At 38.7% G+C, this 27,986-nt stretch overlaps 1 protein-coding gene across 1 annotated transcript; it reads right to left on the bottom strand.

The window, feature by feature from the left end:
• Positions 1-365: 365 nt before the first annotated feature.
• Positions 366-27,210, bottom strand: LOC149831140 (laccase-14-like). Its single transcript, XM_090012945.1, has 7 exons — positions 27,111-27,210; positions 16,979-17,030; positions 10,537-10,781; positions 10,082-10,210; positions 3,198-3,335; positions 1,979-2,788; positions 366-583 (listed from the first exon to the last, which is right to left on the bottom strand). Exons 1-7 carry the CDS (start codon positions 27,208-27,210, stop codon positions 366-368), a joined length of 1,692 nt encoding a protein of 563 aa, XP_089869071.1.
• Between the last annotated feature and the right edge of the window lie 776 nt (positions 27,211-27,986).

Raw genomic sequence — 27,986 nt, 5'->3', positions numbered from 1 at the left:
AAGAGTTTACCCAATGTTACCAATATTGGTGAGTATAGGCCCATACGCATCGTACCGGCAGAAAATTCGATACGATTCAGGGGGTGATACTGACATTGGTTTTAATAATTTTAACGTGTTACGTTATGATTGATACATAATATTTTTTTATTAATTTTTTGGCCAATACAGAAAGATTTACTTGAAAATCGGTATCTGCCAATACAGCTGAATCGGTGGCCAAACGATTCAGGGCCGATAGCGATACTGACATTGGTTTTACCAACTGGGAGCCTATCAATGTCAGCTTTTCCCTAAGTGCAGAGAGAGAGAGAGAGAGATCATAATAACTAACTAGGTTGATAGCACAAGTATTTCTATGCCCTTCATTGATCTGGTGGGTCATAGATCCCAGTTTTGTCAACAAGATCTGAATCAGTGCATGGGGGCATGTGTGGTGGTGGGGGCAACAGACTTGTTTCAGCTGTTGGGCCATCCTTCACTATAAAAACCATCGACATTCCCCAAGTATAGTGGCGATCAAAGTGGCAATGCAGCAGCCAAACGCCTGCATGCGGAACAATTATGTAAGCAGTCTCTATAGCTACACAAGAACTAGTTGACAGTAATGTGAAAATTGATCCAATGCTGGTCAGAAACTTTCCAAATAAACTAAGCAAATTTGTCATAAACAATACATAAATTATGCAAGAACCACACAAATATAAACTAAGCAAGAACCACCTAATAATATATAAGCATTTCTCTTGGCACTGTGGATGAGTCAGATTTGGGGCAGAGCAATTACTTCCAAGCTAACATGCCTTCACCCTCAAATTCAAATCAAGGTTGGGTTGTAGCATTCCCAGCCTATACATAATATTCCGTACACCTGTTTGACTTTGTGGTAGTGCTCTTGTTTTGATATGTATTTTATCACCTCACCCCAAAAGGAATGTACTAGATCTGGGTCAAGCAGGACACCGTTACACAGGATTCATGTTTAACCCAATTGGTGAGTGCGATTGAGATCTAAGAGGGTAAGTAATGTAAGGTTTTGGATTCCCAAAATGTGCCCAAAGTAATACCTTCTCAGGTTAGATCAGAGTCCAGCCCCCAGCTTAATATTCGGAACCACACAATAGAAACAAGCGTATTGCTTTCACACACACACACACACACACATATATATATATATATATATATATATATATATATATATATATATATATATATATATATATATATATATATATATATATATATAGTACAGCATAGGTGCTTGAACATTAGGTGCTTGCGATACGTGATTGATGGTTTTTTATGCTCTTCCTGTGTTTTTTTTTAATGCTGCCTGTTCAGATGTGATCTCTGTACTTGATTTTACAAGGATCAGCTTTTGAAGTGTTTGATTCCGACACATGGGTGGGTTTTTATAAGTTTCGAAAAATCAATGGTGCAAAATCTTTGTAAAATTTTAAGGCTTCAAATATCATTTTTTCATCGAAAACACCTGATCCAGGTATGGATTCCTTGTAAATTGACCATGCCCAACACATTTATGGGGTCAGAGCTGCGAAAAAAACATCAGAAGAGCATAAAAACCCGTCTGTATAGCAAGCACCTACGCTCTACTATATATATATATATATCACAAACTCTTCTAGTGAGTTCTGTTTTGCTGGGTAAGATGACTCAATTAGCAAAATGCAGCCAGGACACTTCCAGTGTTTGACATTTGCTAGCAAGAATAGTCTATGAATAACAAACTAGCTTGAACAGTAGAAGCATTCATAAATGAATTATGTGTTTTATTGATAGTTAAAATGGACCACAAAATAATTTTGGAAACATAGAACTAAGTTTAGCAACATAAACATGTCGACATAGCATAAGGAGGACAGATTCTGCCATACTACTGCACGACACAGTCACAATCTATTGTAAGTACTACTATGCAAAAACATGTAATGGAAAGAGAAGTGATGTAACATAATACCTGGGTTGCTTGCTCTAAACCTCACAGCAGCCCATCCTATGTATGGAACTGCGATTGTGTTCTCCAATGGAGGGTCAACCAAATTGTAATTCAATGGGTCAACATTGTCATGAAAGTTTCCGAAACCTCGTCCAACTACATAGAAATCATACCCATGTAGATGCATGGGATGATTATCTGCTCTTAGTAGTGCCGTCGATTGAAACACAATCTCAACTGTTTCATTATAGTTCAACACCTTCACTCTTGTACCAATCTCAGGATATAGGAGAGCTTCATCAGAAGTGGAATCCGTAAAATTGAACATATATGGCGGAATGCTTGGAAAGTCAGTTGTGTAAACATTATTGATGCTTTGGTAGTATGCTTTTAGGATGTCAATTGATGGATTAATGAATGATATATTGTTCATACTGGAGGCAAACCTTGTCCCATTTATACCTTTGCAGCTGGCATTAGCGCAAAGCTCAATATTCATTGATATAGTAAAGACAAACCTTGAGTCCATTTCCTGTGGAACATCAATAGGATGATCCTTGGATGCTAGACTTCGCTCTTGGATAGAAAATGCATATGCTGCATGGATATCATCAGTTGCTGGAAGGCTTGGAAATGGGAGTGAGGCTTGGGAAGTGTTGTGGCCCTGATATTCAATTATTGCTGTGGCTACAGTGTCATCAGCGTAGGCCGTTTCATCACTAGAAATGTAAGGAGCAGCAGCCATATAATAAAGTTGTTTCTGCTGGTTGGCTTGTACAAGAATATCCATCGTTTGTCCTGGGCTTATTATGACATATTCATTATCAAAAGTAGGGATGGCAGTGGACCGGGGGGAAAGCGGGGCCCCGCCCCGTTTGGACCGGGGATGAAGGGTATGAAATGGGGATGGAGGGGGGGACGAAGGTTAAAATCCATCCCCGTCCGGGGGTGGAGGCGGGGATGGACATGCACTTTTCCCCGCCCCGCCCCGTCCCCGCCCCAACCCCGCCCCGAGCACTTTTCCCCGCAATATCCCCGCCCCGCCCCGCCCCGCCTCATCCCCGTTTGAACCGGGGATGGAGGACATGAAATGGGGATGAAGGCGGGGATGGAGGATAAAATCCATTCCCCGCCGGGGATGGAGGCGGGGGTGGAGGATAAAATCTTGAGGTGGGGCGGGGGTGGAGACCTTGTCCCCCGCCCCGCCCCGCCCCGTCCCACTGCCATCCCTAATCAAAATGCTTAAGATAGGATCCATCTCTACCAACAACTGTGAGTGTATGATTTGCTATGGCGACGAAGAGCGCATCAGACATTGCACCATTGACAAGGCGAAGAAGGTAAACTTTGCCATGCTCAAACTGAAATCGAGTAGTTTCTGCAAAGAAGAAAAGGATCAAGGAACATGTTAGATAAGTTAGAAACTATTTTTCTATCAATCATTATGCTATTTTACTGTTGGAGTAAAGAAGAATTCTTTCGAGATAGGGACATAAACAGTTAGGATTCGGATCAGTAGTCAATACCAAATCTGACAAATCAGATATTAGCTAATCAGACTCAGATCCAGATTAGGATTTGGATGAGAAAAATCTAATACCAAATCTGAAAAAATACATGTAATGGGATTTGGATATCCATTGGTTGGAATCAAATATCTTTTGGATTCAACTATGGAATTTTAGACCGAATCCAAATCCAAGTGTCAATCGGTTTCTGTTTTCTTAACCAAATACAACTAATCGGATTTAGAATAGTCGGATATCCTATATATCAAATCCGTTGACATCCCTGTTTCAAAAGCTTAACAAATGAAAATCAAACTTTGAATACATGTGGTCAATTCAAAATGAAAAAAGGTGTAGATGGTTTCCAGCAAACAAGGTTTTAAACTATCGACTTCACAAATTATTGACTCTTTAAATATGTACTAGCTGACTCCTTGAAAGGTGATAAAGTACATCATTGTTCCCCAATAACCTATGGACAACATCCCACCCCCCAAAGTGAGAGAGAGAGAAAAAAAGACTTAAAATTTCAGATTTCTCATTTACTTAACAAAGTGATATACAATGGGATCAAGGATTACGCATGCAGAAAAAATGTTGTAAGAAGATACACATTCATATGCACCTATTAGAAAAGAATGCATATCATGGATCCATACAAGGATTTATTTAACTATTTATAATATTTTATAACTTAAAAGAACAATTAACAAGTATAGAGGCTCATTTTATTTTTTAACAAAATATTAGAATCTAACTTGCCATTCTCTTGTTTTGCTAAAATTCAATAAAATAACAGCTGCATTCCTCATGCTGAGACGCAAAAGCTCACAAAATCTAGTAATTTTCAAATTTATTTTGGGAGATAGGATCAGGACAAATGTCCACTTGTTGAAAAATTCAGAAGGTTAGTACCATCCCCAACACCCTGACATATGAGATCACACATGGTGTGTTCCTTTTAGGATTCAAATTTACTTTTCGGACATAAAATCATGCAAAATGTCCACTTATTGTAAAAGGCAAAAAGTTAGGACCATCTCTACTCCACCCCTTTCCAGCACCCTAGAATACAGGACCACACTGGGAATGACCATTTTAGGATGAGCGCAAATGCTTAATTTTTTTTTTTGATAGCAAATGCTTAATTTGTCATGTGAAGTTTGGTCTTTTGGGGAAACAAAAACACAAGTTGTACATGAAACCTTTCTATCTATATGTCAGTATGAATGCTGCGTCACAATGACACACCAATTAGGGGCGAGTCATGCCTAGCACGAATCAGACACGCTATGATACCCCACCACAGCTATGACATGTGTTGACATTTATTTAATATTTGTAAATATTATTTTATTATTATTTAATAATATTTCCGTAAAAATACAATTTTATATATTAAAACATCAAGACATAGTTCTTTATTGATTACTATATTCAAAACAACCATGTCATCGTACTTTATTTTTGAACAAAAAATCGAACATGCATGCCGAACTCGAGTTACCTATTGGGTCGTATATATGTTGGCATTACCTGCATCAACATACACAGAAAGCGTACCTACAAGTGTATCTGCTGAAAATGAGCCACAGAGTATCACTACAAGAAAATAGGTGATTAGCGAAGGAATTATTCTGTCGCTAGTTAGCGACGAAATTATTCCGTCGCTAGTTAGCGACAGATTAATGAGAGAAACACATGCGTCGCTATAATCAATGAAATTTACGAAAATAGCGACAGAATATATCCCGTCGCTAATTAGCGACGGATTTTGCGAGGGAATATTTTGTCGTAATGGACGCACCATTTAGTGACGTCTTTTACGATGAAATATATTCCGTCGCGATTTAGCGACGGAATTGGCGACGAAATATATTCCGTCGCCATTTTTCGTGTTTTGATTTACGACGGCTTAGCGACAGAATTAATCCGTCGCTAAATGTCGCATAACCCCTAATCCCAGCCCTCTTTTTCTTTTCTTCTTTCGCTGCTCCCACTCCCGCCCACCGCCCTCTCCCTCCCGCCGCCCCCTCCGTCCCGTCGGCCTCTCTCTGGCCCCCACCGTCCACCGTTCGCCGGCTGCCGATCCCCGTCAGCCTTCCACCGCCGCCCGGAGACGCGTAGGTAATTTGCATTTTTCGGCAGGGGGTCGACCCCCTGCGGTTCCGGCAGGGGGTCAACCCCTTGCATTTTTCGGCAGGGGGTCGACCCCCTGCGTTTTCCGTCAGGGGGTCGACCACCTGCGTTTTCCGTCAGGGGGTCGACCACCTGCGTTTTTCGGCAGGGGGTCGACCCCATGGGTTTCGGTAGGTCATTGGGTGTTGGGCTTCTCAAGGCCTATGCAAGATGTTTTCATTTGCCTCAATTTTTTTTTTCGGCAGGTGGTGACTTCATTTTAAAACAGTGTTTTTTGCAGACTTCTCAACGGAACCCGCTTGTGCTCAGCCACCCGTGGTAAGTAAGTGACAAAAACAATGCAAATCGGGTAAATACCCGTGGTGAGTAAGTGATGCAAGCGCAACACATGTTATTTAATTTATTGAATGTAACACTTTATTGTTCACACACTCACTTAGTTGTTGATATCTAGGGCTGCTTTATTGGAGTTCAGAGATCATGCTGAGCATGATTTTAATGTATGAGAATAGAAGTGTTCTTATTTTTGGAGTACGGATTCCATGCTAGGCATGGTAGTAGTTAGTGGAATATTGGAGTGTGTTTTCTGTAGGTACATGTTTGATATTTGTTTGATATGAATGATTTCGATGTATTGCAATGTTTGATGTAATTGTATCCATGCTTGCATGTAGTTACTTTCAATTTGATTATGGCTTCCATGTGAAATTTTATAATGAAAGCATGCTTCAAATGAATATATCGTGTCATTAATAGTTTGCACATGAAAATATTAAGTTATCAATGCATGCATCATAATTCTTGTTATTGTATGACATCATATATTGCATGATAGATTTGATATTTTCTTCATCATAGCATTCTGATGGTTCTCTTTTAACTGGTTAGGTTATTATTCGTAACATCATACGATAAAATGACTGCAAACCGTGAATGGATGTACCGTAGAATAGTGAACAATGAGTTATCGCATGAATATATGGATGGTGTTGAAAGTTCTATTGAATTTACAACGGCAAGTGTCAATACAGTGGATCCCATAGGTCAGATTAGGTGTCCCTGCAAGATTTGTAAGAATAATCGATTTGTAGAACCTTATGACGTTAGACATCACCTATACGGGAATGGTTTTGTGAGTGATTATCAGAATTTGACGTTTCATGGAGGAGAAATTAGAAACAATTTTGATGCACGGGTGAATGTGGTGCACGATAATCCATATATGGATTTGATATTTGATGCCGCAGGAACAGAACTGGGTTCTGCTATGAGTCCTAGTGATGTAAGAACTGCAGTAGATGAAGAATCACCAAACGATGCAGCTAGTAGATTTTATGATTTACTTAGAGATGCTGATGAGCCACTTTGGAACAGTTGCGAGAGTCACACTATCTTGTCTGCAGTTCTTCAACTAATGAATTTAAAGTCAGAGTATAATTTGAGTCAATCATGTTTTGACCGTTTGTGCATGATTGTGAAGAGTATGCTGCCCAAAGATGAGAAATTGCCACAAAATTTGTATCGTGCGAAAGTTATGGTCAACGCTCTAGGTATGGGGTATAAAAAGATTGATGCTTGTCCAAATCACTGCATGTTGTATTTCAAGGATCATAAAAACAACATATCATGCCCGTCATGCGGGCATCCTCGGTTCAAGCCAAAGACAAGAGGCAATGGTAGCACGAGATCAAAGGAAGTTTCATACAAGTCGCTCCGCTACTTTTCTATCACTCCTAGATTGCAACGATTGTATATGTCTTCAAGGACAACTAAACACATGAGATGGCATGTAAATAAACTTCGACATGATGAAAACAAGATCACACATCCTGTTGACGCTAAAGCTTGGAAGCACTTTGATCGTACTCATCAGAACTTCGCAATGGAAGTACGAAATGTTACACTCGGTCTATGTACAGATGGATTTAATCCATTTGGGGGTAGATCAACACCATACTCATGCTGGCTAGTATTTGTAACTCCATACAACCTTCCATTAAGCTTGTGTATGAAACGTCCAAATCTTTTCTTGTCTCTGTTGATCTCTGGTCCGTCCTCACTTGGCCAAAATCTTGATGTATATTTAAGGCCATTAATTGATGAACTAAAAGTACTGTGGGATGACGGTGTTACCACGTATGATGCCCACAAAAAATAAAATTTTAATATGAAGGTCGTTGTTCTATGGACAATCAGTGACTTTCCTGCATATGGTATGTTATCTGGTTGGAGCACACATGGGAGGTTGGCATGTCCGTACTGCATGGAGGATTGCAAAGCTTTTAGATTGACGCATGGAAGAAAGCCTTGCAGGTTTGAGTGCCATCGTCGATTTCTACCCAGCGACCATCCATTTCGACGATAAAGGAATGCATTTAGAGCAGGCACTACTGAAATGGAAGGTCCATCCACAAGATTGTCTGCATAGAGATTCTAAGAAGATTGCGATACTTTTCAGATGTATTAAGAGATGCCCGCAGTCCAACACCCTTCCGTGGATTTGAGAAGGATCACAATTGGACAAAGAAATCTATTTTTTGGGAACTACCATATTGGCCGACCCTATTGATACGACATTTTGTGGGAACTACCACGCCGCCTGTCGGCTATCCGCACCACCGATCAACCCCACGTCGCCCCACGACGACGTACGACGACAGACACTGGTGCCCAGTTGGCAATGGTCACTTCCGGTGATGCCCCACAGTAACACATACCGGCGAGGGCTCGATGTCAACCACCAACGAAGGTCACCCCCCTTTCCTACGAAAGGGTTCCTCTATCGGCCACCCGGTCCGGAGGTCGGCCATTACTATACCGGAAAATGTTGGTGCTCCGGTGACCGATCACATCTGCCATCGGTGCCGGAGAGGCCGCCAACCATCATTACCCCGACGGTCTCCGACGACGGCATACGAGATTGCAACCCAATGACTGAAGGAGTAGAGGGGCAGACACCGGTCATCCAACGATCTCAACCCCATTCTAGCCCCGACGACGTCTGCGGTGACCTCGACGTAGGCTGACCACCCTGCAACCCAACGTCACAGGGGATCTCAGGCGACGGCCCTTGCGGTCGAGGGACTTCACCGGCACAACGACTCAATGGCCGCCCCTTTCGGCATATCGCCCCACAACGATCAGCTCGTTTCCCCCAATGATGGTTGACTCCACTGCAGCCCCACGACTGAAGGAGCAGAGAAAGGGGGTTTTAATCCTCGAGTTCCATGCGTTGCCAGACGGACGCCGACAATCCTCCCCCCCCCGACGACGTTTGTGGCGACGCTCCAGGTGACAACCCTGGCGACATCCTGAGGCAAAACCTATTGCCAGCAAGACTGCCTGCAGCTCGATGGCCATAGGTAAAACCCTCGGTCTATTTTTTCTAATGAGGGTCGCTGGGGCTACAACCGCCACCGACGTACAGTTGTCGAGAAAAACAGTCATCCTACGACGATTGTCACCATCATTCGATGACCAACGTCGCCCCATGACGACGAACGATCACATCAGGATGGCACTGTCGCCGGTGAAGGCTGTTTCCCCATGGCAACAACCTGCCCAAAAAAGTTGCTTTCGGTGACAGTCTGCCGAGAATAACAGTCATATCACAACGACAATAGTCATGTACTGGCGACCAATATTGACGGGCTGCCAGGAAACAGTATTGTTCTATGGTGACAGTTTCACTCTTTTGCAGTCGCCTCACGACGACAGGCTGCTGGAAAAATAGTTACCCCACAGTGACTGTCACCGTCAACCTGCGACTTATGTCACCCCACGACGACAGTCGCAGCAAATGCCAACAGACCCGCACGCACCCATGCGTAGCGGTATGCATGGTAGTGGGCCCATAACCCAATGTTGGCATTACGTGCATCAACATACACAGAAAGTATACCTGCAAGTGTATATGTTGACGCTACACAGTATGCGTGCGAGTGTTTGCCATTTTTCTCGTTCAATCGATGCCCACGATGAGCAAGACCCTATAACAAGTCATCTGTACGTGGAATTTGGGTAGACGGCAGCAAAACTCTCATCATCTTAGCAGCAGCCAACCCTCTTATATAATGGGAAAGAGGCAGTTACCTGGTAACTTTCACCCACTATCTTCTCAATGGTGTCAAACCGGGTCACCTAAATGGGTTGGACCTAGATTCATTATGTCCAACAATATAGCCATATATTTGTGTTTGTGTGTAAGAGGGAGAGATGTTGGATTTGAAAAGGCCCTCGTCAATCTATACAGATAAATAATAGTGTGCATGTGTATCATGTGTGAAAAAAAAATGAAGCACGTTTTTTACTTGCTAATGGTAAAAACAAAAAAGGAAAAGGGAAAAACAATGAAATACGTTCATATAATGGAAAGATACAGATTAAAAAACTAAAGTGTCATAATATGCTTGCAACCGTACAACAAAGAGTTTCTTTCATTTATTTGATAAAATTGAGTAGGGTAGGAAATTTTTACCTGCTTTTGAACATGCGAATAGACCACCTGGTTGGCCGTTTATGGTGTAAGCATCAGATTTGTTAAAGTCTGCACCCGTTTGAACTCTTTCTTGGTACATGGTCATCACACCAACTTTCCACCATTCACCTAGAGTAATTTAGAAGAAAAGATGAGCATGGAAATTTCATTGGCAGAAGAAAAACTTCTGTTTACTTTCTTATTGCAATTAGCAATAATGGAACTTTAACTGTTTAGAACAATAAAAATTATATTGGCAGAAAATCGATACAAAAAACAAGTTGATTAGGCTTATTTTCAAATATTTTTTTTTTCAAAAAATGGTTCAAATTATTTTTAATATTTTGTGACACGTCAGTTGCTGGATAAAAGTTAGCTCATTATGTTCAATCCGGTTAAAAATCGGTGCGATACAATTCTGACAACATTGGTCATGAGTGATCAAGTGAACTTACTGAAAACCACAACGTACTCCTTGTATGGGTTTGGGTATGGATAGGTAGCTCCAATTTTTGGGTAGACCACAACGGCCCCATGGACTGTGACTCGTGTCCATTCACTGTGAGCATGATACCAAATGGTCCCTTCTTCTGTACTGAAGTGTAGATCATGGGTGAAATTCGCTCCCGATTGAATGCCACACTGCGTGATGTATTCTGGACCATCTGACCAAGGATTCCCGGGGTTCAACAGCCCATGCCTGCATTTTTTAAAATTTTAATTTCCTGGAGCAATTGCTAAGCCCACAGAGTTTTATGCTGTCAGAACAGCGACCAAGTCCCGCAGGCAGAACCAGTACAGTTAGGCCTCTGGTTTTGTGGGCAGTTTCTCCATGTAAATATGGAAAAAACTGCATCTCTCTCTCTCTATCATGCATCATTCTCTTTATATATATATATATATATTACATGCATTGTTTTTTTATACATTACACTTAAATATATATATTATACAAAAAATATATTGATTTATCTATACCAACTCTCTCGAGCCAAAAACACACTGTGTTCATGCTCCACTCATTTAAGCTAAATGGGCTACTCATGGCTCGGCTCGCCAGTTGCCCATTTCTCAAATGGGAGAAAATGGGGGCAGTGAGGTTAGAAAACACATTTGGAGCCGTTTTACTGAACGAGATCCAGTGCTTGCTTAAGTGCCAGACTATGTGACACAGGCCAATCACTCTGAGTACTGCTGTCATGTGATTAGCCTGTCATATAATCTGGCTCTTAGACGATCCTTGTATCCCTACTCTCATTTTACTTCTCAAGTGATTTCAATTCATACTGTCCACCTTGTATCCCAACTCTCATTTAGTCTTGGGCTGCGTGGTCGTGTCCTCAACCCAGAGTTTCACGTCGCAGAGAGGCAAACACACTAACTGACCCGGTTTTTTATTAAGGTTTTTCTTCATCATATATATATATATAGCTAGCTTTAAAAGTCGTGAATAGAGCTCGACTATCTAAAACGGTATAGAAAAACTAAGCGAAGGTCCTGCTAATACCATATTTAGGTCTCTTTTTAGGTACTCCCTTTTTGTCCAGAACCACCTTTTTTGTGCTCATGACTTTTAGGTGGGAGTGGTCCTGCTAATACCATATAGTTACCTAAAAAGAGTATGTATGCGAATAGGCCTAATAAGTTCACGTTAAAGACTAAGTTCAAAGTTGCTAGCTACTTAGTTTCTGAGACTGTTTGAATCTTGTTCATACTAAAACCGAAAGATACTTTTATTTATGCATATGACTTTCATGAATAGCTTCGCTATTTTTTCCTATCCTATCTTTTGACCCACATGAGGGGATATACTTTTATTTATGCATATCTCTCTCTCTCTCTCTGAAATCAGAATAGGAATGTCCTTTTTTTTAGGTAAGGTAAAATTCACTAGAAATCAGAATAGGAATGTCCTTTTTGTACTGCTAATAAGACATTTGGGCTGGTTTTTTCTTCCCATGGAGTTAGGTGGAGGTTTAGATGTGGCAAAACACCAGTACACCACCCATTCTCAGAATGCTGAGTTTGGAGTGATGTAGAAGACAAAGCAATCTCTCTCTCTCTCTCTCTCTCTCTCTCTCTCTCTCTCTCTCTGAAATCAGAATAGGAATGTCCTTTTTTTAAAGGTAAGGTAAAATTCACTAGAAATCAGAATAGGAATGTCCTTTTTGTCCTGCTAATAAGACATTTGGGCTGGCTTTTTCTTCCCATGGAGTTAGGTGGAGGTTTAGATGTGGCAAAACACCAGTACACCACCCATTCTCAAGAATATGACTTGAAGGTAGGGCTGGTAAACGAGCCAAAAGAACCAAACAGGGCATGTTGGGGCTCGCCTTTATCTACCAGTAGATTGAGCTCATGACTTAGTTCATGCATGTTCGATTTTAGCCAAGCCAAGCTCAAGCTTAATTCATCTATAAATGATAACGCTGAACACGAACTGGCTCGTATAAAACATTTCATATTATTTATATAGAATATATATTTTATATATTACACTTAATAGTTTATATTTTATGTATATGTTTGCCATGCATCCTTCTCTTTGTATATGTATTTTATGCATTCTTCATTTTAAACACTTAATATATATATATATATATATATATATATATATTATACATTAAAAAATATATTTTTTATCTATACAAGCTCTTTCGAGACATAGGCCAAATCATAGGGTGGACACCCAGCCCAAGACTTTTAAACCTCTAACTACAATTTGCTTTTAAGACACGTTCCATTTGTATTAGAAACCAAATGATAGGGTGGACAATGTGATTTGGAATCACTTGAGAAGTGAGTAAAATGGGAATTGGGATAAAAGGATCGCCTAAAAAGTGTCTGCTTATGAGACATAGGCCAATCACAAGACAGTACAATGATTGGATCTCGTTCAGTAAAATGGCTCCAAATGTGTTCACTGCCCCCATTTTCTCACATTTGAAAAATGGGCAACCGATTCATGAGTAGCTCATTTACGTTAAATGAGTTGAGCCCAAAACAGGAGAGGGTGTTGCGTGTTCTCCCCGAACACGCACCGTAGCTACAGTGCATGTTTGGGGGTCCCGACTGAGCGTCGCGTGGTGCACAGTCGGGTGTACGGTGGTGCCGTACATCGCCGTACAACCCGCAGGCTGGCATACGATAGTGTACGACACCATCATACACCCGACTGAGTGCCACACGGCGTTCAGTCGGGACCCCGAACACACACTGTAGCTACAATGCGTGTTCGTGGGGTGCACATATAACCAGCCTCGCCAAAACAGGGTGTTTGGCTTCAGAGAGTGGCTTCAGAGAGCTCGTATAGATAAATATATACACTACAAGAAAACATGTCATCACCAACCAAAAAAATAGCGATAATAAATTATCATCGTCAATAATAATTTAATCCCGATAACATATAATATCATAGTAAAAACTTCTATTACCGACAATATTTTATTGCCGCTCTTATAATGTCATAATAAAGTTTCTTATCCAAATGGCTTGAGATGAAGTCTCATATAGATCAATGAATTCTACCTCCATGATATTAGCAACAGTTATAGACTGTTTTTTGCTTCTCCATGAAACGACACTACCTACTAGTAGAAAGATGTATCCAGTAGTGAACTTTTTATTATCGAGACATCCTCCCAAGTCTCCATCAAATTATCCAATGACCTCTAGGTAGTCAACTTTTCTGTAGGTCAACATATAGTCCTTCATTTCTTGCAAATAACACATGACCTTTTTCGTTGCCTTATAGTGCGTAATACCTAGATTAAACTGATATCTACCAATCATTCTCACAACAAATGCGTATGGGACAGTTGCCATATGAGCTTTTTCATTATCATTTTAAGGATAATCATTTAGGCTCAATTTATCCTTTTTTACTATGGGTGCCAAATCAGGAGAACAATTCTTCATTCAATATCTTTTAGGAACCCTAAGGATATATGATTTTTGAGGGAGGACAAGGACACTCTTAGTTCTATCACTATGGATCTCAATTTTAAACACATATACGGCTTCACCCATGTCCTTCATGTCAAAATGACAGGAAAGAAAGTCTTTTGTCTCATATAGTATGCTCAAATAATTAGCTGCAACAAAAATATCATCAACATATAAAACCAAAATTATGAAGTTACTCCTACTAGCCTTAAGGTATACACACTGATCAACAATGTTTTCAATGAATCCAAAGTTCAAAATTACCTGATTGAACATTTTATACCACTGGCGGGAGGCTTGTTTAAGTCCATAAATTAACTCCATCAATTTGCAAACTAAATTATTTGAGTCATTTACATTGAAACGAGGAGGTTGCATATATACCTCATCTTTTAGATCTCATTCAAGAAAACAGTTTTCACATCCATTTGATGTAGCTCTAAATCAAAATAAGCTACGAGGGTCATGATTATCTTCAATGATTCCTTAGTTGAGACAAGAGAAAAAGTCTCATTATAATCAATGACCTCCATCTGTGTAAAACTCTTTGCAACGAGCCTAGCCTTATACCTCTCCACTTGACCTTTGGAGTTTGTCTTGGTCTTAAAGATCCACTTACAACCAACAGGTCTTACTCCATCAGGTCGAGATACAAGATACCACACTTGGTTTTTTGTCATAGAGTCAAGTTCTTCTTTCATGTCATTAATCCAATGTGTCGATCTTTCACTTTCAATGGTTTGTGCAAAGATGAAGGGATCATCATCAATGCCTATGAAATCATTGGGCTCTTGCAAATATACCACATAGTCTGGATAAATAGCAAATTTTTTGGTCCTCAAAGACCTTCATACAGGTGGTTCAAAATGAACCTCTACATCCTGTTGTTGTATATCTTCATCAACAAATTCCATTTGGGATTGATGTTCATTGTCCTTCGCAGGTATGAAACCTGAATCTTGCATTTTTTCAAATTTGAAACTTTGAGATGCATCTATCCTAATAGAACTATTTTCAAGAAATCTTGCTTTATTTGTTTTCACTATCTGTAGTGTATGAGATGAACAATGAAACCAAAATCCCTTTGATATTTTTAGATAACCAATGAACAATTCACTAGTCATCCTAGTATCAAAGGCTTTTATATGTGGGTTATGCAATTTAGCTTCTGCTAGACATCCCTATATACACATATATGACAAACAAGATTTCCTACCAATTCATAGCTTGCAGGGAATCTTTTAGATAACCTTCGTAGAAATCTTATTCAAAATATGCACTGTTGTCCTAAGATCTTCACCCCACAAGGTCAAAAAAAATTTAAGTAATTCAACATTGCTCGAACCATTTCTTTAATTATACGGTTTCTTCTTTTAGCGACACCATTCTGGTAAGCACTACTAAACATGGTATATTGAGGTACAATACCTTTTACTTTTAAAAACAATACTAATGACCCTTCCTTTTGTCCCATCTTAGTGAAACGACCAAAATATTCACCACCTTTATCAGACCTAACTACTTTAATAACTTCTCCAATTTGTTTCTCTACTTCTTTCTTGAAGTTCTTAAAAACCTGAAAGATTTCAAAATTTTTAAATAATAAATAGAGATATATATACCGTGAGTAATTGTCTATAAAGATGATAAAATATTTTTTACTTGTATAACACGGGGAAAAAGACCCACAAACATCTGTATGCACGATCTTCAATTTTTCATTGCTGTGTTTGGCATCTTTCTTATATGTGTTAGGCTGCTTAGCCTTTATGCAATCAACACATGGTTTTGTATCTGTGAAATCAAGGGATCCAAGAATTTTTTCTTTCACAAGTCTTTGAACTCGCTCTTTCGAAATGTATCCTAACCTTCGATGCCAAAGCAAATATGATTGATCCTCCTTTATGCCACATTTATTGTCAATCATTGTGTTAGCAAAAGTGTGAGTTTTTTGAATTTAGAATTTGATTTTCAAACGATACAAACCATCATATACATCTGCAGAACCTACAAGAATATAATTTTTAACAATAATAAGCATAAAATTTTCAAATTTAAAAACAAAACCAAACTTATTAAGTTTTAAAATTAAAATAAGGTCCTGCCTATAGGATAAAACATAAAATGTATTGACCAAATCCAAAATGAATCCTGACTCCAACACAACTCTGTAGGTCCCAGCGTTCTTGACATGCAAACACATCTTCATTTCTTGGGAAGATGCTTCTTTCATGTTATGTTGTTTCTCTTTTGTTCAGAAATGCTTGTAAAGAGTTGGTAATGTAAATCGTGGCACCAGAATCAATCCACCAACTATGTAATAGAACATACATCAAATTGTACTCATGAGAAACAAATGACTTATTACCTTTATTCTCGAGCTATTTCTTATGCTTCAGGCATTCTACTTTCTTACCCGTTAACATACCAGCTCTTCAACGTATGCATATATTTGAGGTCCATGAGGTGATCACCATTAGGAAAAAGTAGAAGCTCCATAATACAAAAGTAGAAGTTCTCCAACAAATGCTTCTTTGCACGTGCACAATAGATGTAAAGGTGCGAGGTTGAAAGGCTTGTTTGAGATCTTCAAGCATGATGTGAGGATACTGATTTTGTGTGTCCCATGAAGGATAGACCAGGTCCCAGTATGAATAACCAAACAAGGAAGACAAGAACTTTGTAGAACTCATGGTACTGTGACTTATCATAAAACCATCTAAAGGATACAGGGAAGGAAAATAAAACAGTCCTAGAAGGCAAATTTTTTCATCAAGGGTGATGGTCATTTCTCCGAAAGAGACCTAAAAAGAGTTTGTGTGAAGGTTCCAGCATTCTATGAGGGCAGAAAGAAGTGCACCATTGATGGGCATCTTCGATAACTGGCAGACATGAAAAATTTCAAAATCCTTGAAGAACTGTTGGTGAAATGTTTGAAGTTTGGTATACCATTCATCAAACCAACGAGGAGTTGTGATCACCCCTTGTATCCATGATCGATCTGTAGAAGAAAAGCATAAAAGGGCTATAAGATGATAACCAAAAAAAGAAAGAGAAAATATCTTTTTTACCAATCGCCCATGATGAATATGGTGGTGAGCGTGGATTTAATGATGATTGGTAACAAAAATATCATTCTTCTTAAGAGTGACAATGACTGTAGGTGAGTCCATGTCAAAACTCAGGGATTTTGATCCACTATTGTTCAAAAACTAGACGCTCAAAGAAGATATATAAGGTAAGAAATTCACTCCTACTGAAAGTCTAATACCTCGGCAGGCCCACACCGAGAAAAATTGGTATCCTACGACATTACATTCTTAGATGGTCATCCAGTATGGGACGACATTCCTGGACTGTCGTCCAGTTTGGGGGACGACATTCCATGACCGTCATTCCACTTGAGGATGACAAGCGACATGTCTGAGTCGACCTCCTACTGATTCCCTCCAATTCCTAGAAAGAGGCATTTCCCTTGTTATCCCAGGCTTTCTTTTTTTTTTTTTCAAAAACACTGGGCCGACATCATTCGATGAGACCAATCATGGTCTTGATGACCCAATTTTCTTCGAAAAACATTGGCCCAACCCTGTTCAGCGAGACCAAAATGGTCCCCAAAAGTCAGTGATTTTCAAACTGGGCTGTCCTCATTCGACGAGACCAATCACAGTCGCAACAACCCAGTTTTCCTTTAAAAACACTGGTCCGACCTTGTTCGATGCGACCCAAATGGTCCCCTAAACCCAATAATTTTCAAACTGGCGCAACCTTATTCGACAAAACCAAATCATTGTCTCGGTGACCCAATTTTCCTTTAAAAACATTGGCCCGACCTCGTTCGGTGGGACCCAAATGGTCCTTAAAACCCAGTGGTTTTCAAACTGGCATGACCTTGTTGGTGGAGACCAATCATGGTCTCGATGACCCAGTTTTCCTCTAAAAACACTAGCCTGACCTCGTTTGCAGAGACCCAAATGGTATTTAAAACCCAGTGGTTTTCAAACTGGCCCGACCACATTTGACGAGACCAATTACTGTCTTGGTGACCTAGTTTTCCTACAAAAACACTACCTTGATCTCGTTCGGCAGAACCCAAATGGTCTTCAAAAACCAGTGATTTTCAAACTAGCCTGACCTCATTTGGTGAGGATAAGTATGGTCCCAACAACCCAGTCGTGTTTAAAAAAATTGGCATGTCTATTTCTTTGTCATAAATCGAATCATATTCGGTTAATAACAAAGAAGGGCATCTGTATACGCCAAAATTTTTATGATGCTCGATTACTGACATCTTTTGAAATGTGTTTTCAGTTACCCAGAAGGAATCACATATCCCTCAAACTTGGATGGCGAAGGAGATTTGACCATCTATTTTGATGATGGTTCACTAGACTATCGTCTGTAATGGGATGGCAGAACGAACCACTGTCCAATATTGGGGATGGAACAATTGCTTCATCGTTCATTGTAACGTATGTGTGGATAAGCCATTTGGCTTATCCCTATCTCTTTCTAACCGCGTTGCACATTTTTCATCGCGGAAAGTCTCCTCTTGGATGAGCTTCCTTTCGATAGGACACTCTTTGATGTGTTTTATCTCCATGTAGGGATAAACTCAGATCCACTAGGATTGGATTCAGATCCAAAGAAATTTCGTGACTCATATCCCATTCTGGGTCCTATAAATAGGGGTTGGCCCCTAGGAACTAGGCATCTAAATTTTTTCTGCCTAAGCTTTGATACTAGAGAGAATAAGTCTGAGCCACTTCATATCATCCTCTCTCAAATTAGCCTACTTTTGGCAAAGTACTGGCAAAACTGCAACCATTTTCATCCCTATGCAGGAGCATCCCAAGGATCAAGGAAGAGCTTAAAAGCTTAACGAGTCTCCAAACCCCAAAAAGGTGATTTTCTGATCATTCATTTTATTTCAAGTTTTATCATTTTAAAGAATGGGTACTTATACACTATTAATCTTCATTGCGTACTCGAGTGTTTCGATGGTGCAATTTGAGCTACAGAGATAAAAAAACTTGCCTAAATTCTACCTTCTTGTCATGCGAAGGATGTTTGAGGCTCGCATATGGTGTCCCCAATAATTAAAAAAGGATTTCATCGAATCTGAGTAAGTTCTGTTATTTACCATTCAAAAAATTTACAAACAATGCCACTACCGCGAAAAGGGGGATTAAGCTCCTACTTGTACTCGCTATTTCTGACAGGTATAGGTCTACAAACATAATAAATCATACACTCTCAACCCGCGCAACATCCACTAAGCTGCAACACATCCTCCACCTTAGTTGGTGCTTCCTTGCGAATCCACCATGCAACAACACTCCACCCAAGGCTGCAACTTCACAAACTGCAATGCCATTCAAGACTCCACCATGCAGCTCGACGAAGAAGAAGATGGATGGGAAGAGAAGATTTTACTTTAGTAGCTCCAACAATAGAAGAAGAGTGAGAGGGAGAGAGTTCAAATGAAAAAGAGAAGGGAAAGAGATGAGAGATGGCAATTCGTGAAAGGGGTTGAGAGAGAGATGTTGGGTTACTTAAAAAGAAAAGAACTGGGTTGAGTCGAATCCTGGATTGTATCCACTAAGACCCAATCTAAAATCCAACTAGAAAGGGCTCTTTGGGCCCTAATTAGCTTTTTATTAGGTTAACTAGGTCTAAATCCTAGTTAGATTAACATATCCCTCAACAAGCTCAACCACTTTGGTGGTCTCTGCATACCCTGGCAGGTTTGATCTACTGGGGTTGGCTGAATTGGGTGGCAGCTCAATCCCCAAAAGGTTAAAAATGGCCTTGCATGCCACTCAGTCCCTCAAACCCATTCTAACCCTTGGTTATCTTTAGAATTAACCAAGATGCCACTCAGTCAAACTAAAAGTGGTCAACTATGACCATCATGCAGTTGAATGGCTTGGTCAATAGAAAATTGGATGACAATGTCCTTCGGATCCAAAATACCCCTGAAACTCTCCTGAATTAACCAAAATATGCATCGAACTTGTTGGGCTCGCTCCAAACTCAAATCAACTCCGTGTTCAACGAAACAAAGATTGTTCTCTTCGAAAATTCGATACGAAAGCAATCAGAACTTGAATTTCATGAATAATGGCTCCAAATTTAATTATCCATAAATTACAGAAACATCAAAAAATGTTGAATAATGCAAATGTAGTATGCGAAGGAAAGATCAAGTGCCCATGTCGAATGTGTATTAATCTCTTATGGCAGGCAGTGCAAGATGTTTTCGATCATATAATGTGCTATAGATTTTTAGAAGGTAATGTGTTTATGTCAATGAAGACTGCTTTTCAAATGATGTGCCATGAAGGTCATGTTAAATATGGTAGTTTAAGGCATCAAATAGACTCATATGTGTGGAAATCTTTTGATCTTACTCATCCATCATTTATAGTTGATAGTCACAATGTTAGATTTAGATTGACAAGTATTGGTTTCAATCCCTACAGAACTTTGAGTACTACTCACAACATATGGACTGTCCTTATCATTGCATACAACTTGCCTTCGTGGATGTGTATGAAGCAATCTTACATGATGTGTCTTTGCCTATTCCTAGGCCAAATTCTCTTAGAAATGATATTAATTTGTTTTTGCAACATTTTATTGAGGAGTTGAAGACACTATAAACCAATTTCATCATTTATTATTTCATGAGCTCCAAAATTATTCAAACTTTATATATATATATATATATATATATGTGTGTGTGTGTGTGTGTGTGTGTGTGTGTGTCCATAATTCTTTCATCTATGTTTATTTGCAGGCCTCGTATACAAGTATGGTGCACAAAGTATGTCTCTTCCATGTAATTCATGAACTTTGAAATTATTTGTATATATTTGAGACAAAATTTATTTATTTTGTCTTTTATTTGATATTGTTTATATGCATGCTTTTTTTTTATACTAGTTTGACCTTTAAGTCTCCTCATACAACATGCTTTAAATGTTATGTGAATATTGTAGTTGTTAATGTTGAAGTTATGGCGGATGTAGTTATGGAGGAATGAGTGAAGATATATAGTAGAGTGTGTATGAATGCTTTGCATGTGCTTTTACATGGTTTCTATTATAAATGTTGGAGTTATGAAGGGTTAAAGGAATAAATATAGTAGTGTGTATGAATGCTTTGCATGTTGTATTTCTTGCAAAGTTTTAATTGTAAATATTGGAGTTATGGAGGGTTGAAGAAAGAAATATAGTAGTGTGTATGAATACTTTGCATGTTGTATTTTTTATAGGGTTTTAATTATGAATATTAGAGTTATGAAGAATGTAGTTATTGAGAGCCGAATGAAGAGATATAATAGTGTATGTATGAATAAATGAATGATTGGATAAACGAATAAATGAATATATAAGCAGGTTTTATAGTTAATGAATGATTTGGTTCATAAATGAATTAATGTATAAGCAATTTTTGTATTCAATGAATGTATAAGCAGTTTTTATATTCAATGAATGAATAAGCAGGTTCACGAATGAATGAATGAATGAATGAATGAATAAGTATATATTATTGAATGTATAAGTATGTTCATGAATGAATGAACACGTATATAGTATTGAATGTATAAGCAGGTTCATGAATAAATGAATATGTATATAATATTGAATGTATAAGCAAGTTGATGAATGAATTAATAAACATGTATATAGTATTGAATGTATAAGCAGGTTCATGAACGAATGAATGAACATGTATATAGTATTGAATGTATAACCAAGTTTATGAATGAATGAATGAATGAATGAATGAACATGTATATAATATTGAATGTATAAGTAGGTTTATGAATGAATGAATAAATAAATAACTATTTAGTATTAAATATAGAATTAAATTTATATATTATTGAATGTTCATGAATGAATGAATGATCAAGTATATAATATTGAATGTATAAGCAGGTTCATACATGAATTAATGAACATGTATACAGTATTGAATGTACAAGCAGGTTCATGAATGAATGAACATGCATATATTGTTGAATATATAAGTGGGTTCATAAATGAATGGACAAGTATATAATATTGAATATATCAGCAGGTTTATGAATGAATGAATAAATGAACAACTATTTAGTATTAAATATATAAGCAAGTTCATGACACTACAAGAAACCTGTGGATTAGCGATGACCTAAATCCGTCGCTAATCTGTCGCTAAAGAATTTAGCGACGGATAGCTTCCATCACGAATTTTTCGACGCTAATTAGCGACGGAATATATCTGTCGCCCATTCCGTCGCTAAGTAGCGACGACACTTATCTGTCGCCAGTTCCGTCACTAAGTTGCGACGGAATAACGAATGCCAACATCCGTCGCAAGGCAGTCGTTACTAAACGGAGATTTTGGTTTTGCGATGGATTTATAGTCGTCGCTAATCCGTCGCTATATTCAATGCTAATAGTAATTAGCGACGGATATATCCATCGCGAATCCGTCGCAAACAAGGAAAAAAATTTAAAAAAATATTTGAAAATTAAATATCAAGAAAAAATTTCTCGTGATGCAATTTATATTTCCTGTGAATAAAAAACAAAGTACACATCAAAATACATATAAAAGGAAACTAAAACAATCAATCGATCCACTATAAAATTCGCAAGTTCTAATTATTTACAATTCAACATTTACATTTTTGAAACAAAAAGAAGGTAGAACAAATTCAACACATGAATCTAATCATCGCCAAGATTTTGTGCGTCCTCTTGTTCATTGTCTCGATCTGTCCCTTCAGCTCCACGACGCTGATTATCGCCAGCAACCTACACGAGAAAAGAAAGGTCAGTATTGATAAACAAAATATACTGAAATAAATTATACTCTATATCTGATTCTATCATGCTCATATGTGTTCTAATGTAGTAAAAAAACTGTATATGTGATTCTACCATGCTCATATGTGTTCTAAGGCAGTAAAAAAACTTTATATGTGATTCTATCATGCTCATATGTGCTCTTAAGGCAGTAAAAAAAACTTATATATAATTCAATCATGCTCATATGTGCTCTAAGGCAGTCAAAAAAATGTATACGTGATTCTACCATGTTAATATATGTTTTAAGGCAGTAAAAAAACTTTATATGTGATTCAATGATGCTCATATGTGTTCTAAAGACAGTAAAAAAACTATTTTTGTGATTCTATCATGCTCATATATATGTGCTCTAAGGCAGTAAAAAAAACTGTATATGTGATTCTATCATGCTCTTATGTGTTCTAAGGCAGGCAAAAAACTGTATATGTGATTATATCATGCTCATATGTATTCTAAGGCGATAAAAAATTTTTATATGTGATTCTACCATGCTCATATGTGTTCTAAAGGCAGTAAAAAAACTGTATATGTGATTCTACCATGCTCATATGTGCTCTAAAAGCAGTAAAAAAACTGTATATGTGATTCTACCATGCTCATATGTGCTCTAAGGCAGTAAAAAAACTGTATATGTGATTCTACCATGCTCATATGTATTCTAAGGCAGTAAAAAAACTTTATATGTGATTCTATCATGCTCATATGTACTCTAAGGCAGACAAAAAACTTCATATGTGATTATATCATGCTCATATGTGTTCTAAGGCAGTAAAAAAAAATGTATATGTGATTCTATCATGCTCATATGTGCTCTAAGGTAGTAAAAAAACTGTATATGTGATTCAATCATGCTCATATGTATTCTAAGACAGACAAAAAACTGCATATGTGATTATATCATGCTCATATGTGCTCTAAGGCAATAAAAAAAACTGTATATATGATTCTGTCATGCTCATATGTGCTCTAAGGCAGTCAAAAAACTGTATATGTGATTCAACCATGCTCATATATGCTCTAAGGCAATCAAAAAAACTGTATATATGATTCTACCATGCTCATATGTGTTCTAAGGCAGACAAAAAACTGTATATGTGATTCTACCATGCTCATATGTGCTCTAAGGCAGTCAAAAATTGTATATGGGATTGTACCATGCTCATATGTGTTCTAAGGCAGACAAAAAACTGTATATGTGATTCAATCATGCTCATATGTGTTCTAAAGGCAGTAAAAGAGCTGTATATGTGATTCTACCATGCTCATATGTGTTCTAAAGGCAGTAAAAAAACTGTATATGTGATTCCATCGTGCTCATATGTGTTCAAAGGCAGTAAAAAAACTTCATATGTGATTCTATCATGCTCATATGTGTTCTAAGGCAGGCAAAAAATTGTATATGTGATTATATCATGCTCATATGTGCTCTAAGGCAGTAAAAATATTATACTGAAATATTATATAAAAGGTCAGCATTGATAAACAAAATATACTGAAATAAATTATATGCAATGCACCTAAGTTAAGACAATCAAATTTATATGAAATCTAACGACATGCAATACATCACATGAAACTTTTATACCGGAGAGGCACCTGCAAACGAAGTTCTCCTGTTTTGCAAAAAACTGTTGAACTCATCCCAGAGAACGTCGGCAATTGTTTCATGGAAGTAGTCACACATTGTTTTAAAATGCACAAGCGGGATCCGTTGAGAAATCTGCAAGAGACATTGTGTTAAAATGAAGTCACCCTCTGCCGAAAGGAAAAAATTTAGAATAAATATCGAAGTCGGACGGGATTCCGGCGAGGCGGAATGCCTCTTGGGCGTCGACCACCTCTCCATTCGGCCCGACCGCCTTCGAGTTCAGTCGACCAGTCAGTAGGCCAACGATATACGACAGCGGCATGAGGTTTCCGGAGGCAGTGATCGTCCCCCATAGCGGCAGGCACAGGGTGATGTCGTGGTTCAGGAACCCGGCGATCGCCGGGTGCCCCCCGACTCGTCTTCCCCCTTGCCGAAAAAAAAATGAGGTAAGAGGGGCGACCCCCTGCCGGAAAAGCAGGGGGGCGACCCCCTGCCTGAATAAAAAAATGAGGCAGGGAGGCGACCCCCTTCCAGAAAAAAAAAACAAGGCAGGGGGGCCGAACCCCTGCCGAAAAAAAAAATAAGGAAGGGGGTTGCCCCCCCTGTCGGAAAAAAAAAAGAGGCCGAAAAAGCAGGGGGTGACCCCCTGCCGGAAATAAAAAATGAGGCAGGGGGGCGACCCCCTGCCGAAAATAAAAAATGAGGCAAGGGGGCGATCCCCAGACGGAAATAAAAAATGAGGCAGGCGGCCCCCCTGTCGAAAAAAAAAAATGAGGCAGGCGGCCCCCCTGTCGAAAAAAAAAAATGAGGCAGGGGGGGCGACCCCCTGCTAGAAAAAAAAACGAGGCAGGGGGGGGGGGGGGCGGGGGCGACCCCCTGTCGGAAAAAAAAAAACTAGGCAGGGGGGGCGAACCCCTGTCGGGAAAAATAAAAGAGGCATTTACTTGGCCGGGGAGTGCGCCGGGCCAGGGAGTTGTAAACACCCCAAATTCTCACTCACCTCTCTGACATCGCCCTTAATTATCATATTTCAGTTCTTCAGAAGCAATGAAGGGTAAAATAGTCATTTTCCAAGATTGAACCTTGCAGAAAATCCTAAATTTTACTCTTGAGCCTCAAAATTTCTATATTTAGGTTCAGAGACATCTTCAAATTGCAAATCTTCAAAATCCTTTTCTGGACAAAAAGCTAGAATTTTCAAGTCCGAGCTCAGAGTGATATTTCATAGAACATGTCTTTGCATAGCATTGCATCATTTCACTGCACAGCATGTCATTTTGAGATCCAGAACTCCTGATTTTCCAAATTGTCAATCCAGATTTTATTTTTAAACTTTTCAAAATTGATTTTTAAAACCCTGGGATTTCAAAATTGCCAATCTTTCCCATTTTACCCCCAGGACTTTGAATTACAAAAATTTTTCTCAAGAAAACAATCTGGATATTTGGATATTGATTTTAAAGATTTTATCTCAAAACTTTTTGCAAAAAGATTTTAAATCTCTTTACAAATTTTGTTTTTACATTTATCCATATTTTTTTTGCCCTGAAAACCCAATTTTTCCAAATTCTTGAAAATAAATAATGTTTTATCTCATATTTTCAAATAAATGGAATGGGACCCGCCTTTGAATTAGCATCATACTCAGACTCCCAGGTAAGCTTCTTATTCTCAAGCGGGACCCACCCGAAGTTCATACCAATTTGCAAATTTTTCTTCATTTCTCAATATTTATTTATTTATTTTTAGCTAGTGGGCCCACACACATGTGGCACCCCAATTGAAAATAAAAGATTTACAAAACAAAATAAAGCTTTATTTTCAAAAGGATTTTAAAAGTGGATTGGGGTGGCATTTCCATAAAAGCCTCTTATTTATTTCTTTATTTTTATTTTATTTGTTTTAATAAAAAAAATTTTTTTAGAAAGAGGCAGCCTTAATGGCACAGCCGAATTTCCCTAAAGTAAAAAAATTTCATTTTTACCTAAAAACTTAGGTAAATGAAACAAAATTTTGGAAAAAAAAAAAAAGATGCGCCCCTTTTGATTTTCAAATATCGGTTTCAAAAGAAATTCAAAAACCATAACGGTGCTCTTAAAGAAAATACGTTTTTTTTTTTAGAAAGGGGATGAATGTCTTTAAAAAAGGGCCAGCCATTGATCGAAGGGGAGGAAAATCTGTATTTTCTCTGGAGAACTCTCTCTCTCCAGTCTCTGCTCTTCTCACCTTATTCCTCTCGGCTGGCAAAGGGGCCGATTAATTAGTTTTTGGTTTTTCTTCTGATTGCAGGGGCCGGACATTAAGAAAGGGAGGTCTTTTGTGCTTATGGCAGAGGAGAGCATTCACGAAAAGGGAGAGGGGCATTCACGAGAGGGAAAAAGGGGTTTTTGTTGAGGTTTTACAGGAGCCAGCCAGGGGGGGAGGAGACCAAAGTGAGAGCAAATTTCTTTCTACAGCCAAAAGGGTTTGAAAAGAAAAGAAGGCTGGTCGATAGAAAAAGGGGATTGAAAGTTTTCTTGGAGTTTTGATTGCAGGTGATTTACAAAAGGAGGAAAAGTCGATTGGATGGGTTTTTTTTTGGTTTTGCAGGGTCTTCCACCTCCAGTCAACCAGACCCATCCTTCACCTTCTTCAACCCCAGCAACGAAGGAGCTTCCACCTCCAGCAGCTGTCGCACACCTCCACTTCAGCCCCAGCCGCAGGAGAGCCACCACCGTTTTCTCCATTTGCCTTCAGCCCAACGGTTGCTGCCCACCATTCCTTCAGCCGCAGGAGAACCTGCCGTCCCCTTTCATTCAACCCATCCGCAGGAGGATCAGCTGCCGCACTTCATCTTCTTCAACCTTCCACCTCCAACGGTTGACGTCATTCACCTTCAACCCCAGTAGCAAAAGGTTCCAGCATCTGCATCTCCTTCAATCCTCCCCTTTCAGTCCATCAGCCAGCGTTATCCCCAGATTTTTTTCTTTTCTCTTTGTGTTTTTCTGTTTGTTACTTTGATTTTCTGTTGCCCATTCTTTTGATTTCCTGTATTAGCCGTTTCAGCACATTGTTGAGTTCGTGATTTACAAACAAATTTCTATTGCAATGTATCGTATAAGGTGAATTTCTACCTTACAGTTAGTTCATGTTCATCAAACTCCTGTTTTGCAATCGATTTTCTTATTTCTCTGTTTTATTATCTTCTTTTCCTTTTTTTTTTTTCCCTGTTTTCATCATTTCATCATCCAGTTTTTAAAATTGAGTTCGTGTTTTCCAGTTTTCACTTTTCAGTTTTGTATTTCCTGAATTTTTAAGTCATTTCAGGTTTGTTTGTTTTTCTGTATTTTCCTGTCTTTGCAATTCGTCATAATTTTTCAGTTTTACATGTTTTTCCTTCCTGTTTTCAATACTTGACTATTTGTTTTTCATTGGCTAAATTTCTGGTTTTATTTCATGTATTTTCAGTTTTCTGTTTTATGCATTATTTGTTCTGTTTTCCGGTTTTGAAATCGTCAATTTT

This window comes from Nuphar pumila, chromosome 7 (genome assembly GCF_984573655.1).
Source record: "Nuphar pumila chromosome 7, dmNupPumi1.hap1.1, whole genome shotgun sequence".
Taxonomy (NCBI): Eukaryota; Viridiplantae; Streptophyta; class Magnoliopsida; order Nymphaeales; family Nymphaeaceae; genus Nuphar; species Nuphar pumila.
Note: the sequence above shows the minus strand (reverse complement) of the source record. Positions and strands in the feature narration are given on the sequence as shown.

What these genes read in the sequence shown, in the direction of transcription:
- LOC149831140 (XM_090012945.1), bottom strand. Translation starts at nt 27,210, where the DNA reads ATGGAGAAAACGGTGGTGGCTCTCCTGCGGCTGGGGCTGAAGTGGAGG. An exon ending in CGTTGCTGGGGTTGAAGAAG is followed by an intron (nt 17,031 to 27,110) that starts GTGAAGGATGGG and finishes TTTCTTCTACAG; the next exon opens with ATCGATCATGGATACAAGGG. An exon ending in ATTCGCATGTTCAAAAGCAG is followed by an intron (nt 3,336 to 10,081) that starts GTAAAAATTTCC and finishes TCTTCTTTGCAG; the next exon opens with AAACTACTCGATTTCAGTTT.